Source organism: Zootoca vivipara, chromosome 4, assembly GCF_965207765.1.
Source record: "Zootoca vivipara chromosome 4, rZooViv2.hap1.1, whole genome shotgun sequence".
In the NCBI taxonomy this organism is placed as follows: domain Eukaryota; kingdom Metazoa; phylum Chordata; class Lepidosauria; order Squamata; family Lacertidae; genus Zootoca; species Zootoca vivipara.
The window spans coordinates 33,718,934-33,740,064 of NC_142587.1; the positions used below are offsets into that span (position 1 = coordinate 33,718,934).

The following is a 21,131-nucleotide window of genomic DNA, read 5'->3' on the forward strand; positions in this document are numbered from 1 at the left end:
GATGGGACTCATCAGCCTGGGAAGATAACCCATCTAGGAGAAGGAAAACTCTGATCTTAAACCTCCACTGCCCTGCGGGATATCTTTGGGGGAAGAAAGGGCTAGGAGTAAACCCTACAGAAATCCAGAGTTCCTAAGAGGGTTGGTTGGCACCTTGTGAGTCTCCTTCCTGCAGCCAAGTCGGTGCCAAACCTTTTGCTCTGCTTTCCTTTGGACTGCATTTCATTGTCAGCTCTCTTGGAAGATAAAAGAAACTTTAGAAGGTAAATAGGCCTGTCCAAAATGATTTATGACTTTTAGGGTGTTTTTTTTAAAGTCTTGCTGAAGAGTCTTTTTAAGCATGTGAAATGAGTAGGTACTATCTTGAAGGACCCAGGAATACCAGATGACAATACCTGAATGTTTGTGTTCATCTGTAGCTTTGATTCAATTGTCCTTTGTAGAAAGAAGGGCATTGCAGGAAGTTACCACCTATTTAACCAATCAATTTATAGACAACTTCATATAACTATGGGAATGTTAAGGAAGGTAGGAAAGGATATATTGTTTTGATATTATCCCTCCTCACTCACACCAGTGAGTAAATAGCAGAACACATTCCCTTCCAACTTATTGGAAGCTAGTTGATGTTAGAATCCTTTAATTAAGCAATCGAGTTTGGCTTGTCCAGTCTGGATTGTTCCTGATAAGTTTCCCCTTTATTTCCCTATTAAAATAATAACACAACACAGTCTTCTTTAAAAGAAAGAGTAGAGTTTTACTCACATTCAGTTCACAGCAGTAATCTGAAGGTAGGCCTTATCTTGTGGTTACAGTGAAAAGAAGTCTGAATTATATCTCAGACTTTCTGCTTGTGGGCTCCATCCTATGTGAAGGTTGAGCCAGGAGAGTGAGAGTCCATGAGTAAGACTAAGACCAAAAGATTGAGAGATGGTTGCATGGCCAGCCCGTTTACTTGGTCAGTTAGGGTGACACTCAACTACCTGGTCACACACAGGGGAAGGAAGCTCCAGAGCAGGTATGACAGGAAGTCCTCCCTGTCGGGAGCCACATTCCCACGTCTCCATTCTAGGCAACAGGAAATTGTACTTGACTGCCTAGTAATAATACACCCCACAATAAAATATCACTTAGTAGTTTACAAATAAAAAATGGTAATATCACAAAGCTAAAATACGATTAAGAGGAAATACATAATGTCAGCATCACAATGAAATACAATATTGCTGCACCCATCTCCAAGCAGCAAAAGACTCCAGGGGCTCCAGCGCTTACGTGGGATTCTGTTTCCTTGGAATGAAGGTCAAAGGAAACTGTGGTGTTTTTAGGATATATGGTTTTATTCACACACACAAACATATACACACAATGTGATCAAAGGATGGAGGGGCTCACAGCATTAACTCCCCAACAGATCTTACATCCTCATTAGGCTTCCAAGGAAGCCCCAAGCCAGAGCTCTTGGGTCTAGCACAGAGCAAGACATGTCTCTCCAGCATCACACAAAAATAACTTGACCTGTTGTTCCCCATCCTATGGCAGGTCTGCATCCAGCCAGGTGAGCAGGCTGGGAAAAGGCCCACCTCCATTGCAACTTCTTAGGGCACGTAACGCAGGGAACTTTAAAATGATATCCATTTTATAGGTTTTCCTTTTCTTTGTCACACCAGCAGAATGGGAAGGTCCCGCAGCATGGCTGCAGCCATGGTTTCCAGATATTGTTGCCAAAAGAGAGCTGTGGTGGGACAGGAGTGAGGGTCCGGCGATGCTCTTCCACAGCTCTGCCTATGCGCTTTAGAACTTCATGGAACAGGGGCTCCGTGTCTGGTGAAAGAGGCACAGCCTCTGATGGGTCTCTCCAGAGATCAAACAGCAGAGGAGGATCGTGTTGTCTTACATATTTCCCAGAACATTGGCAAAATTTTATATTGTAACAACCTCCAGATCCCTCTGGGTGAAAGATTGGTGTCATGTAATGAACCTTCCACACATTTCCACCTGGTGGGAAAGAATCCACATGATTATATATACATTTTTTTAAAAAAACTATTTATTGAATTTTCAAATTTTACACGTTTTTCCAGAGACACAATGAACTCCCTTTTGACCTCCCATCCACCCTCCCATGATGTCCTATGTTTTCCCTTAAATGCGGCATAATTTTTATTCTTAATCTCTACATTTAACCATCCTGAGTTATTTATCCTGATATTTCTAAGCTGTTGCGCATGTTTCAAATCCTGCTTGCATTTTCATAATACTATAATATTTTTTAAATATTCTGGGAAATACTTCCATTCCTCCAAAAATGTTTCTTCATTTTTATCTCTAATTTTGGTTGTTAGTCTTGCCATTTCTGCATGCAACATCATTTTTTATAAGCCATACAATTAACACACACAATTTCCTTGGTCTTTTATACTGGCTGCACCAAACAAACAAACAAACAAACATGCATACCCTGTGAGGCAGGCAGATTTGTAAAGCTTCTGGTCAATTGCAGTCCTTAAATAAAAAACTATTACCGGTATGTGCCAGATTCCTGGTTATGTACCTTTGCTCTAGTTAGTATAATAGGAGTGACGAAAGGGGATGGTGGATCCCAGGATATGGTCTGGAGGGACTAATACCTTGCTGAAGCTCATATCTGGATGGGAGACCACCTGGAACCCCATGCATGCTCCCCAAGTTTCCATGATGGAAGAAGGGCAGAATATAATTGTAAGAAAAGAAAAAGTGACTGTCCATAGAATAGCTGCCCTGTTATGCTCTTTCTCACTCACTTGTACTGAGGTCTTGGATCATGCTGAGCCCTCGTTTTCTTTATGGTCCCCAAATTTCTCCTTATTAGAAGTGCCACATATCTTGCCTCTATGTTAATTCTTATGAGAGCTTTTACTTATTCGTGAGCCAGCCCAAGCACCCCAAGTCGATGGTTTCAACACTGCGATTGTTCCTGCCAGCGTCTTGATACATATTAAAGTCACAGCCAAGTGACTTTTTTGTAGAATGATATATCTCAGATCAACCCAGAAACAGGTTGCCCTACGTGCACCGCTTTCAAGATGATGGATCTGTTGCCACATTTCATGACATTGAAGCGGCACTAAGGCTGCAATCCTAACCCCATTCATCTGGAAGGAAGTCTCTCTGAATTAAACAGAACTAATTTTTCAGCAGACATGGTTATGCTTGTGCTTGTAAGCTCCCTACAATATCAGACAGTGTGATGAACATTTGCAGTCAAGCGTGTAATTTTAAATGGCAGGTCAGCATGTTTACTTGCAAAATGAGCTGCTCCTGGGTACATGGTCCAGGCCGCCATAATAACTGACAGTCTAGAGCCCTTTGCTGCCCAAAGATCTGCTCTTAATCACTATGCATTATCTTGATGTATGCCTTATTATGCATTTGTCCTTTCGTTATACAAGAACACAGTGGGAAATAGGCGAAATGTGGGGCCCAACGGGGGATGCAAGTAGACAGGGAAAAGAAATCACCATTTGAAATGTGGAAGTATTCTTAATATCAAGTATCATGCTAAACAAGAAATCCATTAATTTATGTTAGGCATATGGTAATACAGCACCCAGAAGTGACTGCTCCTTCACCAATTTGAAAAGGGACTTAATAGATTGTGAAATAGTGAAATAGGGACCCATTTCTTTCTATTGTGAGATCAGTATCTTCCAAGGAACACAGTTTGTTGCAATTGGCAAATCTGCCAATTTCAGATTGTCTGTTTTTCACCTTCCAAAACCTTCCCAAATTCAGTTCCCCATCAGTTTGATTTTTTTTTAATTTAAAGCCCACATGAAAATTCATTGACATTTGGGTGGGAATTTCTCCTCATATACACTTTTGCCAAATATACACATTTTTATTTTTTATTTTACAAACACTTTCCCCTGATATAACCATCGTGTTAATATTACTTGGCTAGAGAACTAAATTGCAAAAGTAGGTTAAGTGTGAATCCCCAATGACGGTTGTGTTTTGGGTTGCACATTGGTTTCCGAAAGTGCAAATAAGGTAGGTTCACCTTTAAATGCAAACTTAATCAAATCCTTCCTCCTATACCTAATCTGTGGTCATCCTACATCAGGCATCCCCAAACTTCGGCCCTCCAGATGTTTTGGACTACAATTCCCAACTTCCCTGACCACTGGTCCTGTTAGCTAGGGATCATGGGAGTTGTAGGCCAAAACATCTGGAGGGCCGCAGTTTGGGGATGCCTGTCCTACATTATCCTCACAAATATGCTGAAAATGAAGAGGGATCTTGAGTTGCTTGCTCTTTGTTGTTGATCTTTACTAATTTCCTTAGTCCGACTGTATTATTATTAGACAATCTCTTCAGAAAACATAACTATTTTGCCATTGTTTTGTGAATGATTATTTTACCAGAAATTGAATAGATTTTTGTTTGGAGGAATTTGCTGTACTTACTGTCCTTCTGGTGCCACCGTGCTGCATGTAAATGCATCCCACAGTAATGAAACAGGAATTCATGCTCTGAGTGCTGAACTGATCCCTGCAGCAAAGGCATCAAATCTCGACCATCAATTATCCTGAAGGGACAAAGGGAATGACTTAGATTGCTTTCAACAAATTGCCCTTGGATTGGTTCCACATTAGTTTTGCATTCAGAACTTTGAAACAATAGTAACTATGTAATTTGCTAAATGAATGTGGGAGCTGAGAATTTGATATGCTCTGTGTGTGTGTGTGTGTGTGTGTGTGTGTGTGTGTGCGCGCGCGCGCATATGTGTATATATGCATATGTATGTGAAAAAGGTAAAGGTAAAAGACCCCTGGATGGTTAAGTTCAGTCAAAGGAGACTATGGGGTTGTGGCACTCATCTTGCTTTCAGGCCGAGGGAGCCAGCGTTTGTCCCCAGACAGCTTTCTGGGTCATGTGGCCAACGTGACTAAACTGCTTCTGGCACAACAGAACACCGTGACGGAAGCCAGAGTACACGGAAACGCGGTTTACCTTCCTGTTGCAGTGGTATCTATTTATCTACTTTATCGAACTGCTAGGCTGGCAGGAGCTAGGGCAGAGCAACAGGAGCTCACCCCATTGTGGGGATTTGAACCGCCAACCTTCTGATCACCAAACCCAAGAGGCTCAGTGGTTTAGACCAGTGTTTCCCAACCTTGTGCCTCCAGCTGTTTTTGGACTACAACTCCCATCATCCCTAGCTAGCAAGACCAGTGGTCAGGAATGATGGGAATTGTAGTCCGAAAACAGCTGGAGGCACAAGGTTGGGAAACACTGGTTTAAACCACAGTGCCACCTGCTGTGTATATCTACTTATCAGGGGAAGTTGGCTACTTGTATACAAGAAAACCATAAGCCATTTCGAGACACTGGTAAATATAGGAAAGTGTCTACCTTGACATAATCCATACCTGTCTTGTGGTACTGTCCCACCAGCCAGATGAACCAACGTAGGGAAAATGTCCATTAGACTGGTTGGTTCATGAATAATCTTGCCCTTGGGTAGCATTCCTGTCCATCTAAATAATCCAGGGACGCGGATTCCTCCTTCCCAGCCTGCCATGGCTTTTCCACCTAGAATTGCCATAGAACAACACCTCATATTTAAAATTTAACTCCCTGCCATGCACTTATTATGTTGTTTATATAGAACACTGAATAAACTGCACTTCATTTTTTGATGCCGTTTACTTAATACTCCACTCTTCAAGGGAAAAAAATACACTCACACATTTATCAAGCAAAGAAAAAGATAAAGCCACCAAACATGACCACAAAGAAGTGTAACATGCCTAGATAGCTCAGTTAAGCATGGATAGCTCAGGTGGTTAAAGTGTGGCGCTGATAATGCCAAGGTTGCAGGTTTGATCCCCCCCCCCCCGTATGGGACAGCTGCATATTCCTGCATTGCAGGGGGTGGACTAGATGATCCTCAGGATCCCTTCCAACTCTACAATTCTATGAATCTATGAGAAAAACAGTACTACCACACACACACACACACACACACACACACACACACACACACACTTGTCTAGTGCTCAAGGGATGCTTTATGTTTGAGAAGGCAATCTTTCAGGACCCAAGACATGGAGGGTTTTAAAATCTAAGTACCGGCATTATGGGCCTGGAATCAGGGCTGAGATGCGTTCCCATTGTCCAGTCCCAAGATTGAGTCATGAACATAATGACTTCCATGTGCACAATGGACCTTCCCTTCCCTCAATGGTCTCCCCCAAATCTGTTCCAGAGGGTTGGGTATACCCCCAGAGCAGATTCACAGGAGAAGGGAAGGGATGTTCCATTGGACTCAGAATTCTCACCTTTGTAGATGCCGTTCCAACCACCTCGTGGAGCATTTCCTTCTTTTGCCTCCAAGTGGGCACCATGGTCAGAAGTAAAATAGGTCAGTGTGCTGTTTTCCAATTTTTCCTTGTCAAGCTTATCCAAAATCCTTCCTATATAGAATCAACAGTGACATAGAGGATCATGGTTTCGATTGCTCTGCCCATCCGTTTTATATTCTTAAAAAAAAAGGAAGGTTGACTTACCTACCATCCAGTCCATCTCTTCGACATTGTCACCATACAATCCATGCCTACTTTTCCCCCTGAACCTTTCTGTTGTTACCAGTGGTGTGTGGACATGTAAGAAAGAAACAAATAGGAAGAATGGCCCTTGCTTGTTCCTACAGAAACGACGACAACAACAACAACAATAAATGTTTCCACTTAGAAAAAACAAATGTACAGTGGTGCCTCACAAGACGAATTTAATTCATTCTGTGAATCAATTCATTTTGCGAAAAATTCGTCTTGCGAATCTCATAGGAACGCATTAATTGAATTTCAATGCATTCCTATGGGAAACCGCGATTCGCTAGATGAATTTTTTACAAAACAAATTCATCTTGCGAGGCAACCTCTGATCACAAAACCCATTAGTCTAGCGAAAAATTCGTCTAGCAGAGCATTCGTCTAGTGAGGTCCCACTGTATATATAATTTTCTGATACTTCTGTCAGTGCCTTGTGAATAATCTATACTGAGGGAGTATAGGGATGGGGAAGCTGCGGTGTGTGTGGCCCCCTAAACCTTTCTGTCTGCCTCCTGGGGATGTCATGAGTTCCATAATACCAACCAAGAGGGGCTGTCAAGATCTGTCAGAGGGGGAGGAGTAGTCTGATGAGAGGGATGTGGTGGGCTTGAGCAGTCTGCTGGGAGAGGACCTTGCCCCACTCCCAGATGATTCCCACAAGCCAGAGACACCCCTGACCCCTCCTCCTCTGCTTGACATTTCCGATTAGCAGGGCTAAGAGGAAGTTGGAGGAGCTGAACCTTTGCTGTCAACTGCCAACGTGAACAGACTGAGCTCCTTCAGAGAAGCACTCATTTACAAGCACAATCCTAGAATTATGCTTACACACCTATGGTTGTTGTTGTTTAGTCGTTTAGTCGTGTCCGACTCTTCGTGACCCCATGGACCAGAGCACGCCAGGCACTCCTGTCTTGCACTGCCTCCCGCAGTTTGGTCAAACTCATGTTCGTAGCTTCGAGAACACTGTCCAACCATCTTGTCCTCTGTCGTCCCCTTCTCCTAGTGCCCTCAATCTGGGAGAGGATCTCCCACACACCTATGGTATACCCCCTATAACCTGTAGACCAAGCTAAAGCATCGATTGGGGCTGATTCCTTGAAACCTTTGGTTCCCACCAAGCAGAGAATTGGCTTTATGAGTCTGAGAGTGGGAGCCAGGATAGGGACAATTACAGACCACACCCTTCATCAGCAATGCTTTTCACCCACCTGTGCATTTATACTTGGCTAGAATTTGAACTCTAATAATGCTTCTTGCTTGCCCCGATGGAGGATAGAGGGTGGTGTGTCTCTCTGTGTATAGAAACACGCCTACCGTACAAAGTGCATTTGCTTCTGGTTCTGCCCACCCATAGAATGTGATTGCAGGAAGGTTGTCTACCAGGAGTGCCAACTTGGCCCCATGACTGTGAATGTCCAGGGCAGTGGGTGCCATGCAGCGTGCATGGCCCTGGCCCTGGCCCTGAAATTTGTGGGTGCCTGGCCCCTTCATGGAGAATTTTGTGGGTGCTTGGGCACCCAGGGCCCCAGGGAGTTGGCACCTATGTTGTCTACAAGGGAATGAGGTCTACGGGCTGTAAAAAGTTCCTCACTTCTGCATTAAACTATAACTGATGGCATGAAATACCCCAATAAGGCTCATTGGTATAAAATTAATATAAAATTCCCTCATAAAATCTTCCCTCATATAAAATTATGGGAAGATAATTCTCTTTGCAGATGTGAGGGAAATGCTTTTCATCGGAGCAGGCAATTACAGTGAAACTTCTTTCTGACTGATGAAGCAATGGATCATGTAGCTTTTACTTCTATAACCGTAGTATTCCAAGTCTTTTGTGTAACCGAAATGCCTCAAGAATCCCACAACTGGAGATGTGAGGTAGAGTAGCCATTTTGCTGACTGAAAAATGAAAAGAGACAACTTCTAAAGGCCTTGCTGCTCCTGCCTCTATTGGATATCGTTACATTCATTACAATTGGACTTTTTAAAAACAAACAAACAAGATTGATGCTTCATTTCCTCTCACACATTTGTAATTCCATGTAATTTATACAAGGAATCTCGTTTTACCTTTCAATAAAGGAAATGGCTTCCCTCAGCATCAGGGATGCAGTTCTCTCTACCTTCGCTGGTTGCTCTGTAATTTCATAGTTTCTCATTACAATGCAGTCCCAGTATCTTATGAATCCAAAGCTTGAGTACCAGGAAATGAAGAAGGCGAAACCAAACAAAGCTAGGGAGAAAATTGTTTTCCAACTGAGCGGCAGCAGATGAGTGAGCTTTGCTGCCATAAGTGTAAGTACAGCGAGGGCAATCATCAGAGTATAAGACCAAAGCTTGATTCGTTGGGGCATCTCCTTCTCTGGAGGGTATGTAATTTGACAATCACCCATCATTGAAAATGGCATTCCATAAAAATAGTCAAATCCATGATTTAAGGGGTGATGGCAGAAGTCGTCACGGGTTCGACAGTTCATACCTAGATGCCACTTCCCTGAAAAGCAGAATTTGGGACGGAAAGTTACATTTTTTCCAACCAATGCAGATGTGTATGGACAAGTTGGCTTCCAAATTGTCCAACTCATTTCATACATTAAAACAGTTGCCCCCCCTCCCGAAACGTTCTTGAACTACAACTCCCACCATCCCTCACCACTGCCCATGCTGGCTAGGAATGATGGGAGCTGTAGTACAACAACATCGAGGGACCCAAGGTTGAGAAAGATTGCATTAGTGGCATATATCCTGGTGAAAGATGTTCAAGATTCCCTTTTGCATTTTATTACACACGTGTTATTATTTATTTACAGGCTGGCTTCCAGCAGGGTCTTCAGTTATAAAGATAAGAAAACAGCAGGAATATAGAATCAATTAATAAAATTGATAATTGAAAATTGATAATCAATTGATAAAATTGATAATAAAATCAAGAAATAATAACGGCCACTATTCAGTGGGTACAAAAAATTATCCAATATATTTATTATGTATTTTGTGGTTTAATAATAATAATAATAATAATAATAATAATAATAAACAAAAAGGTCGTCCCCAGAAGGACGTAGTGATGGGGACTACTGCTGTACCCCATGACCTTCTATGACATTTACACATTCTTTCACCTAAATGCTGTGCCCAAGTTTTCTTACCTATTAAGCCAGTGGTGTAGCCTTTGTTCTGCAATATCTCAGCAAAAGTAGTTTCATTCTGAGGAAGCCCACCAGAACCAGCAAGCCAGCTAAGGACACGGAAACGATCCCTTTCATCAAAACCTGAGATAAAGTGATTATATATAACATAGCCAGTAATATGGCTGTGAACTTCAGCCGGTTGTCCACATACAGTTCTAATGGCAGATTAAGATGGCTCTCTCCTTATCTTAATCAATGGACACCAGATTAAAAACAAACAAACCAGATCTTTGTGAAGCCTGCATAGTGAAGCCCTGCCTCTCTTAGCCTTCCCATCGAGATCCAATACCTCGGTACAACCATAAAGAAAATCCCCACAATTGTCTCCAAGGGCAATTGTTTCTACTTAAGAGTAGATGGTGCCTTTTGACAACACCGCACACCTGATCTGATGGGATATCGGCCAGTCAGGAAAGCGGCTCTGCTTGGGGAGCAAAGGGGGGCTGCTGAAATGTGCTGAGTGAGTTTCACACCTTCTTCTGCTAGCCGATCGATATTGGGAGTCCTAAGGAAAACAACAATAACAGGGCAATATATTTCAGCTAAGTAATCGTAACGCATACAGAGAATGTCCAGTAACTGAATGCCTCGACGAAGTCTAAGTTAACTAAAGGCAGCTCCAGATTGTCGTGTTTTTGTGAGAAAAATTCAAGTGCATACTGGAAATTTAGGTTTGTGCAATTAAAATGGGTCAAAGTCCTGTCAACCTAGCACAACAAATGCATTTAAACAACAGCGTGACTTGGGGATTAGCACATAAATGGGAAAATGCACAGAAAGGTGTGGAATGAACTAACTGTTAATGGAAATAATAGGACCATACAATTGAAGGGACCCCAAGGACCATCTAGTCTGCCCCCTGCAATGCAGGAGTATTTCACCCAATGTGGGGCTCAAACCCATGACCCTGAGATTAAGAGTCTTATGCTCTACCAGCTGAGCTATGTCAGCATATATAATACATATAAACAATTCAGGCTGAATGCATAACCTCTCCACAAACAAATCAGATTGAATGCACAATAAAGACCAATCCTCTGGGTAAGCTTTCTACCTAGTAAGCCAAATAAAAGTGTCATTGTAGCAGCCTCAACACACACACACGCACACGCACACGCACACACACACACACACACAGTATAATAATATAATATAATTAATATAATATAATATAATATAATATATATAAATAAAAGATTTTCATAAATCAACTTTAGGTAACTAAATAACAGCCAACTAGCACAGTTACTTAGTACTGCAAATGTAACCCTTGACTTTACCTCCACCTATGCTTACATTGTATCTTAAGTTGTTTTAAACCAGGGGTCCCCAGACTTACGGAGCGGCGGGCCGGTGCCCGCCGCGCCGACCGCGCGGTGGGCCGGACTGCAGGGGAGTGCGCGCGCAGCGGGCCGGAGGGCGGGGGAGTGCTCGCCCGTGCGCATGCGCACACGCACACGGGCGGAAAAAAAATCGGCGAAAATCGCTTGTGCGCATGCGTATGGGCCTCCCCCGACCCGGAAGTGCACCAGAAATGACCTCTTCCGGGTCGGGAGAGGCCCGTACGCATGCGCACAAAGGATTTTCGGCGATTTTTTGCCGATTTTTCAGATCGCCGCTGCGCCGCGCGCCGTGAGAGCGGGCGGCGGCAGCGGGCGGCGGGGGTCGTCGCGGGCCGGATTGGAAGGCCGATTGGGCCGCATCCGGCCCGGGGGCCGTAGTTTGGGGACCCCTGTTTTAAACTGTTTTTAATATTCTGCAGTATTGTATTTTAATACCCACATTGTGTTTTAACTGTTGCAACCTGCTCTGGGACCTTAGGGTGAAGGGCTCATAATAAACTGCAATAATAATAATAATAATAATAATAATAATAATAATAATAATAATAATACCAAGCCTTGTTCTATTAAGCACATTTTAAAAGGTGATTTCCCCACAGTTTATATAAGTCAATGTGGTGTAGTGGGTTCAAATCCACATTCAGTCATTATGTGAATTTCACTGGGTGACCATGGGCTGGCTACTAACTCTCAGCCTAACTTATCACATAGGATTGTTAGGATAATATGGATTGGTGTAAGGGAGCCATGTATGTCACCTTGAGCTTCTTAGAATAAAGGTAGGATGGAATGAATGAATGAATGAATCAAATTTCTATATCACCCTTCATCTGAAGATCACAGGGTTGTTTACAATATAGAAACACAAAAACACATACCATTATAACAAACAAAAATACCCCACACAGTTTAAAAGGCAATAGATTTATTATTATTGATTAAATTATCAAATACAATGAGAAATAGATAAATAAAATTAGTGCCTAGCACTAGCACCTGACATTCAATAGAATGCATACTTATAGAATGTGTTATGGAAGGCTATCAAAGTTCTGCAGAAGCCTTTACCTGATTGTATCATTTCCATAGCAGCCGAGATCCCCAATGCCAAAGTCATCAGCCAGGAAGATGACAAAATTGGGCTTATAGCTGACTGAAGCTTGCAATTCCAGTGGATTTAGCAATAGCACCAAAGCTAGAAGTGAGTATGGATGTCTCCTGGAAGGATGGAAGATGATTTAACTGTTATGGGTGTGTTGCACTGTCCTAATTCATCCTATTCACACTCCATAGTAACTTTCCTCATGAAAGGCTACAAAGGAACATGTAGTTTCTAAGAGAGTGAAAATATTTTAATATGGCTTTTTTTAAAAAGCAACTTTAATTTTGCATATTCATGCTGTAGATGTTATCTTTTAGCTAATTAGATGTTATCTTTTAGATGTTATCTTTTAGCTAATTTCACCATTAAGCAGTGTGAAAACACAAAGGGCACCAATATGATTAGCTGGGCAATAGAAATGTCACCATGCAGCCTTGCAAGCGCATGAACTAAAATGCAAACCATAATGTTCCTCTGAACGCTGACTGCCAGTTTTATTATATGTGATGTACACAGGTGTAGCATCTTACTTACTAAGCATCTTGCTCCTACGGGTGCGTGACCAACAGACAAGTTATTGCCTTCAAGCAGCTCCCATTAAAAACTGCCAAGTTGGGTTTTTTGTTTCATATTACTCAAGAATATCCATTTGACACACCATAAAGCATATTGCTGTAGTTTCCATATGCTTTGCTTTCTAATACTTTGCTTTCTAAATGCTTTGCTTTCTAAATAATATTATTATTTTGCACTGGTTTCCTTATTAATCAACAGGTGGATTATTATGAATGAAAGTTTATTTAAGACATGTTAAAGTCATACAACAAAATACAGCAATTATGCAGAAGTACACTGTTTTCCCATTGCATTAACAAGCTATTGGATTTTTTTTTATTTTTAAAAATCATATAAGGAAACACCATCTAATTCTAGTGAACACCTTTACCAATAATGTGCTACATACCACATGACCTCTTTCAGGGATTGCCAAGTTGTAGATATACTGCAATGAAGAATCTAAAAAGAAAATAATAATAATAATAATAATAATAATAATATATTATTATTTATACCCTGCCCATCTGGCCGGGATCCCCCAGCCACTCTGAGATAACACAACACCAATACTAAAGAAGATCTGAATAATGACAATATATAGATGTTAAATCTTTCTATATTCATTTAAAAGAAAGAAAACAGCATGTTGAAGGAGGCATACAAACTTCTGTTCAATGCAATCTGATGGGGGCAGAGTTCTTCTTCTTTATGCCTTTTTATAGCTACCTGCTTATAGCCACGAGGGGATGGATTCATTACTGTGCTGTTCCACTTCATTTTTGTTGTGGTAAAACAGCATTTCTTTCAGTGACATGTTTAGGGACTCTCCTTCCTTTTTCGTTTCTTTTTTAAGTACATGCAGCTCAGTGTTATGCTGCAAAGAATGTTCTTTCCTGAGGGGAGACACTTACAGTGCTCTCAGCCAGTCAATTTTAAGGACATGCAAAGGTTTACTCAACTTTTGCAAGCCTCCAAAGGAAGGTAAGTTTCTTGTTCTGTAAACCAAATACCATAGACCTGGGGCCTTTCACGTAGAAAATAATTGGTGGTTCTACCAGATTTTTTGCTGTTGCAAAACTGCATCTCCTCCTGACACACACACACACACACACACACACACACACACACCATAAACCCAATGAATTCAGTGAGATTTCCAAATAAGCATGCCTAGGATTGCACTGATAAGCACTAAAGTCTGCTTGAATCTTTGCTTCTATGCTGAGATTCCTGCCCCTTAAGTGTCCTTTCAACGCTACAATTCTACGATTCTATGTCTTGTTTCAAGAGTGCAAGCATCCTCTTTCTGCAATTAGCTGCTTAATGCAGTTCAGAACAGTGCAACAGTATACATTATTGCTAACAAATATACTTCACTGGCACCTGATGTCTCATATTGCTGTGAATCTTAAAACATTGTATTGTGAAACACTGCCCTGATTCACTTTAACACTGGGAGCCACTGCCTTTTCTTATTTTATGGCTACTACATGTAAAGCTGCCCGAACAGCTTTTCAGCTGTACAGATATGGAGTCTCCTTAGACAGCTGTGGATGGGAAGCAGCTCTCCCTTTCTATGGCAGTCACACAAGTAGTCACCACATTTGTGGACAGAAAAGTGTCCATAGGTTTCATACTATTTGGGAATAGTAATTTGAATAGCAGTCTTGACCGACAGATCTCAGTCAACCTACCTGTGGGCTTGTGGCTAATTTGCACTGGCTTTCAACTGGACCAAGTTCAATGTAGTGGTTCTAACATATAAGACCCCATGCATCTCAGTATCAGACTGCCTATCCCTTATATACCTCATAAAAGGTAAAGGGGCCCCTGACCATCAGGTCCAGTCGTGTCCAACTCTGGGGTTGTGGCGCTCATCTCGCTCTATAGGCTGAGGGAACCAGCGTTTGTCCACAGGACAGCTTCCAGGTCATGTGGCCAGCATGACAAAGCTGCTCCTGGCGAACCAGAGCAGCACACGGAAACGCCGTTTACCTTCCCGCTGGAGTGGTACCTATTTATCTACTTGCACTTTGATGTGCTTTTGAACTGCTAGGTGGGCAGGAGCTGGGACCGAGCAACGGGAGCTCACCCTGTTGCAGGGATTCGAACCACTGACCTTCTGATCAGCAAGCTCTAGGCTCTGTGGTTTAACCCACAGTGCACTGGGTCCCTTATATACCTCATAGGTCACTGCAGTTTCTCATCCAAGTCCTTAAAATATCAGAAGCCCAGTCTCCAGTAACTTTCAGTAAGGCTGCCCCTTTTTTGTGGAACAGCATAAGGCAGCACATTCCTACTTGTACTTTCTGAAAGCAACAAAACATTTACATGTGCTTTAAATGCATGGTGTGCATGCAACCAGAGTGAAAAAGAAGGAATAAAACACCAACAATTACCTTTTCCAGAGGAAAGAAGGAGAAGTAGCGGTTTTCATGTGGTTCCAACCAAGCAACCTGGGGCCCTTGGAAGTGGCTTAAAAGTAGAAAAGTTCTCCCCAGAAGAGCACACAAGGCTTGTATTCCCTTAAGGTTCCTAACCAAACATAGGGAAGATGTGGGGAAATGGGGGCGGTTAGTGAAAGGGATGTGATCAAGCTAGCCAAGTTGAGGGAGGTCTGCTCGACGCATCCATGAGAAGGCTTGAAAGCAAGGAATGTATGGATCTTGGTGTACTCTCTCAGGAGAAAGATTGACAAACAGAGTCTGCACAGCTAAAAGACATGAGCTGGTGTTTACACAAAGGATTATTACATTTAGGACAAACAAACAGACTGGTTACTTTCCAGAAAATGCAAATAGTGCTTTGATTAAGATATCAGTAGACCTTGCCTTTTGGTAGGAAACTATTCGTTTGGCAGAGTTAATTAATGACCAAATAGAACAATTTACTTGTGTTTAATGCGGCAATGTTTCCAGTTGTTTATTTGGCATTTGTACACAATCAGGGCTCTTTCTCAGTCCCTTGTCAAGGGAGGACAGTCAGTGCTTGCTTCTGTCGGTCACGCTGGCATTGGTCGTGCATTCCTTGCACACAAAGTGAAGCTAAAGTAGTCACATAGTCCCAGGGTATGTGCAGAGTTCCAGAAAGCACACTGAAAGCACATTTTTGGGCAGCATTAGCAAGGAATGCTCATAAAAAGCTGAAGTCACCAGATTCGAATGTTTGCCAAGTCCTTTTAGGGCAGGGATGAGAAATGTGTTGGACTTCATCTCTCCTCAGCTCCAGCCAGCATTATCAATGGATGATGGGAATTGTATTCTAATAACATCTGGAGGGGCAGGTTCTATTTCCCTGCCATGTACAATTCACACACAAAGTAAGATTGAGCTGACCTTTAGTGAAGCTGCACATACCAAGCCAGTGAATGGTTGAAACATGTGCCCAGACTACAAGGAAACACATTTGGACCAATACACTTTCCCAAGCTCCCCTCCTCTTCCCCCATCCATCCGAAGGACCAGATATGATCATTGTGTGATGGCCTGGGACTCAGGCTTTGACTCGGAGCCGGAGGAATCGCAGCCTTTACTGGACCCTCTGCCTGGGACATTGGCCGAACCAAGTTTGGGGCCTGGTCCTGAGGAGCCTCAGTCCGCTCAATCTCCTCTGCAGCAAGCATCAGCTGAGCCGAGTCTGGGGCCTGAGCCTGCCTTGGTTCCAGATGCAGAGGATACCTCATTGCCATCAGCCGGGTCTCCACCAGCAGCTGACCCACTGCCGGCTGGGGCTGAGGCGGCTCCTGCGTCCAGTAATCCACCGGCGTCTCCCGAGATGCAGAGACTCAGGGCTAATAGAAGAAGGGACCCGAGTACTCACAAGAGGAGTGCTCGCCTCCAGGTGAGGCGAGGAAGTGAGTCACCAGGGGATCGGGGCTGTTTTAGCAGCCAAACCCTGCTCTGGGTTGCGGGAGCAACATTGTTGGTTGCTAGACCCTGCCAGTGTTCCTGCCTTGCTTTCCTGCCCGTGCTTCTGACCTGCCTTAGTTCCTGACCTACGTACCTGTTCCTGACCTTGCCTGATGCCCTGCCCTGCTCCCAGCTTTGACTACTTCAGACTGTCTCGACCATGAATCTTCGAACCAATGACTGGACTTTGACTACGCCTCTCAGATTACCCTGGGGACCAGCACACATTGTGTGCAAATGAAAACTTTTAAAAAAGTCATCTCAGGTTGACTTATTCGTTTGAAAACACTGCTCCTTGTCACAGGAATCTTCTGGAGATGTTACTGTTTTTAGCTACAGATACTTCCCCATCAAACCATCCAGCCTATTACCAATGAATATATTACAAAGAAATGTAGAACATGTAAGCTATCAAGATCTAAATATCACTGAGCTGACACAGGGTCATGTGCAGTAAAACATCCGTTGAGCATAATGCTTCACTTCTAGGGTCTGAATAATATACACCAGGCATGTTTAACCGGTCGATCCTCCTGGGTAGATCACTGCCAGTTTTTTTAATACTGTGAGTAGATCACAGTCTCTTGTGAGTTGGATGTGCCCGGTATACACTTTTACTGTACAGAGTTCCCCTATATTCAGACAGTCAGATATAATAGTAAAACTTAACCATTCTGAACACTTCACAAATTTAACTCCTAAGTTACCTCATAGCAGAACCTCTATATCTGGAGGTTTGAAGGAGACAGTAGAGCTAAAAATTTGTGAATTTCAGGTTTCAGGTCAAAATGTGCAAGCTTGTCTGGAAAAGGAATCCCTTTTATCTGTCCTGTCCAGGGGGGTTCAATGGCCACTTTGGGTAGGTAGAGTCAGTCTAGGACAGGCATCCCCAAACTTTGGCCCTCCAGATGTTTTGGACTACAATTCCCATCTTCCCCAACCACTGGTCCTGTTAGCTAGGGATCATGGGAGTTGTAGGCCAAAACATCTGGAGGGCCAAAGTTTGGGGATGCCTGGTCTAGGACACATTTCCTTCTGGACAACTGTCTGAAGGTCACATGGCATTGGTGGGCAGGGCCAGAGGTAAAAGTGGGCTGAGGAGCACATGTAAATGTCATTTTTGTACAGTAGGGTAATACATGCTCTCCAACATTTCTCCAGAGAACATAGGGACATCCTATTCCATAATGATGATGGTGATAATTTTATTTACACCCCACCCATCTGATTGGGTTGTTCCAGTCACTCTGGGTGACTTCTAACATATGTAAAAACATAATTCAACATTACAAAACTTTCCTATATAGAGCTGCCTTCAGATGTCTTCTAAAGGTTGTATAGTTACTTATCTCCTTGGCTCAGGGGTCACACAACTTCATTCTCTCCAACATTTCTCCAATGAAAATAGGGACGCCCTGCCATTTCTTTCAACATTTTCCCAGTGAAAATAGGGACGTCCTAAGAAAAAGGGGGACATTCCAGGATCAAATTAGAAACCAGGATGGATTCTGTAAATCCAGGACTGTCCCTGGAAAATAGGGACATTGGAGGGTCTGGTAATATCTACACTGACTCACTGTCACTCTCTGTCCTCTCTCCATGAAAGAAGAAGAAGAGTTTGGATTTGATATCCCGCTTTATCACTACCCGAAGGAATCTCAAAGTGGCAAACATTCTCCTTTCTCTTCCTCCCCCACAACAAACACTCTGTGAGGTGAGTGGGGCTGAGAGACTTCAGAGAAGTGTGACTAGCCCAAGGTCACCCAGCAGCTGCATGTGGAGGAGCGGAGACACGAACCCGGTTCCCCAGATTACGAGTCTTAACCACTGCACCACAGTGAAAGCACTTGCAGATTTGAACGGCACATTCTAGGTTGGCAAAACACATGAAGAACCACATTTTGATTGTGGGCCTGAAGTTTTACTGAGTCACCGCTACAGGCTGTCCGCAGACCCCAACAGCTCCTGACAGTCCTATGATTTGTAACTCTGGTGTTCAGGAACTTGATTAACAATAGATAACCCCACCAGAAAGGCCATCAGAAAGTGCATGCAAGCCTTAGGTGTTTTTCCACAACAACAACAAAAAATCACACGGAAGCGAATGCTGTCCACTCAAAGAAAGTAAAAACACTGAAATGCTACCCGCTCTACTGAGTGTTGTCCACAACATATGGCAATGCAAAAAGAAAACAAGCTAAATACACAAATTCAATGGGATTCCTGGACATAGCAATAGCTCAATGCAGTGTTTGCTTCCCCCCTCTTTAATGCATAGTATATTGAATTATACATACCAATTGTGCAACAGTTGTATTGCTAACTATGAGTTTCTCACTATGACCCCCCCCCCATGATTTGAGACATCTACAGCCCAGTCTTGCCCTTGTCCAGTCAGATGTAAGATCTATTGTGTTCAATGGGTCTTATTCCCAGGTGAGTGTGTATATGGCTGAAGTCGTAATTTCTTTTTCCAATTCCCCAGACTTGTCAAAGAGAATCATGTTGTTCTAGGCAGTGTTTATGGATATGTTCCAACCCATCATGCTTTGCATGGCAGAGCCTTTCACAACTGCCTTACTCATAGGACCAGCGGGACTACGCCTCTTAATTTCAAAATTACAGGTTGGTGCATAGTCCCAGAATAGCGAGAGGACATCTAAAATAGCTTTGCATTGCTTGGGAGCTTTAAATGTAGTTTGCTGTGTACAAGCTCTTCATGCAGAGAGGAAGCCGACCTCCTGAGAGATGTTATCGAAAATAAGCTGTTTTGAACTCAGTGTGCCGACGTGCTCTTGAGCGCCAGCCATAGCAGTTGTATACTTTCCAACAGCAAAAAGAAAAGTGATTTATTGTATTTGATCACAGCAAAATGTCTTACACAATACCTGGCGAAGTCTCCAGGAAGCCAGAGAGGCTACAGCAGCAGCAGAAGAAACAGCAGAAGCAGCAGTTGCAGAGACTTTATATTCAGGGCAGGCTGCATTCCCAGCTTTTCATCAAGGCTTAACCCCAGCCACAAGTGGCACATCTTTTATAAGTCTCTGCCGGAGGCTACAAAGGAAGTCATCATATCTGTCCCATCTGCCCATGCGCACTCGCTGAACGGTTCCCACTGGAAGAAACGCCGCTTTCCAGATCGACAACTGAGCTGGAAACTTCTCAGGCTGCTCTCTGCCTGCCAGTCGCACTCTGCAGCTCTCCCCAGACTGCTCCTCTTTGATATCAGCACAGTGTTAACATTCAATTGCACATGTGGGACTGATCAGAGAACAGTAGGGCCTTTCAGGAGAGACCTGGCTCGGATGATTGAAGAGGGACTCCCTGGTTTCTGGGAAATGGTTGCGGAATGCTCCCACTCTAAATTTTTACTGAAACAGACCAATCCCCATTCCTAGAAGAGCGCCCCCCCCCCAGCTACTCTATAGGAATCTAAAGTAAGCAGTCTGGGGAAAGTGACAAACCCCTGCAAGGGTTGCATGAAGGGGAAACTGTTACAAATGTCAGGCAGTGAATTTTCGAAAAGAACTTTTGAATAATCCTTGCAGCCGGTATGACTGTAGTGTCATCAATTTCTTTGCGCAGCCAGGCAGAGTCCCCCCCAGTCCCCGGGGCAGCCCCGAGTGGAATAATGACACAGGACCACGTTTTATGGGATTAAAATTGGCCACAACTTTATTAGAATTCAGATGTAGGAAGACCTTGGCACAGGCATTGGGCGTATATCCCTCCCAGCCCCCAGCCGGGGGTGGGGTGATCTTCAGGGTTGTCCAGCATGAGTGGGGGTTGGGCTAACTCTGGAGAACATATGTTCAAGCAGATAGCCTGCCCCCCTTGATCGCCGCCGCTGGAAGGGGAGGGCAATAACAGCCAATTGGCATCACTAAATGCCCCCCCTTTTGGCCCGATTATGGGAACCCTGTTATCGCCATCGCAATGGGGCGGGGGGGTCACCGCCCCCACGCCCCTCCCCTTTGTGTGCAGGTAAGCCTACCTGACCCTACCTGGCCAATCCCCCTGGCACGCCTACCTTTGGCCGGATTGGTCGGCTGACTGAGTGGGCGGCGACTCCAGCCTCCGGCCTCAGGTAGCCAGTGCCAGCCTCCAAACTTCCAGAACTGCCCCAGGGACCCCAAGGGGGGCTGCACGCGACTGCGCAAAATGCGCCTCCCCTTTATGTTGGGTAAGCGATCATTCCAATGATTTTCTTTGATGGTGGTGTAAAATCCTTTGAATAATACAAAGAACACCCCCCTGCAACAGCTAGAATATTCTCCACTCTCTCTTGCCTATGTGCATGCGTGAGAGCACATGACCGTACACCCTTCAACGTATCTTCTCTGTTTCATCCTCCCTCCTTCTCTCCTTTCCTCAGCCCTCACCCCCCAGGTAATACTTTTTACAAATGGAAGCTTTAATAAACCTTAATT

General features: G+C 43.6%; 1 protein-coding gene across 4 annotated transcripts; it reads right to left on the reverse strand.

The window, feature by feature from the left end:
- Positions 1 to 1,319: 1,319 nt before the first annotated feature.
- On the reverse strand, positions 1,320 to 19,912 carry LOC118085327 (arylsulfatase D). 4 transcript variants are annotated; one of them, XM_035115867.3, is made up of 12 exons: positions 19,590 to 19,814; positions 15,193 to 15,328; positions 13,200 to 13,252; positions 12,202 to 12,351; positions 10,174 to 10,295; positions 9,749 to 9,871; positions 8,670 to 9,093; positions 6,555 to 6,691; positions 6,327 to 6,461; positions 5,415 to 5,577; positions 4,449 to 4,570; positions 1,320 to 1,998 (listed from the first exon to the last, which is right to left on the reverse strand). In XM_035115867.3, exons 3-12 carry the CDS (start codon positions 13,202 to 13,204, stop codon positions 1,640 to 1,642), a joined length of 1,740 nt encoding a protein of 579 aa, XP_034971758.1. In that variant the 5' UTR covers positions 13,205 to 13,252; positions 15,193 to 15,328; positions 19,590 to 19,814; the 3' UTR covers positions 1,320 to 1,639. The 4 variants fall into 4 exon arrangements, with proteins under 4 accessions (XP_034971758.1, XP_088523822.1, XP_088523824.1 ...); XM_088667696.1 differs by having other exon boundaries at positions 19,583 to 19,814; XM_088667698.1 differs by lacking the exon at positions 15,193 to 15,328 and having other exon boundaries at positions 19,590 to 19,912.
- Positions 19,913 to 21,131: the final 1,219 nt, after the last annotated feature.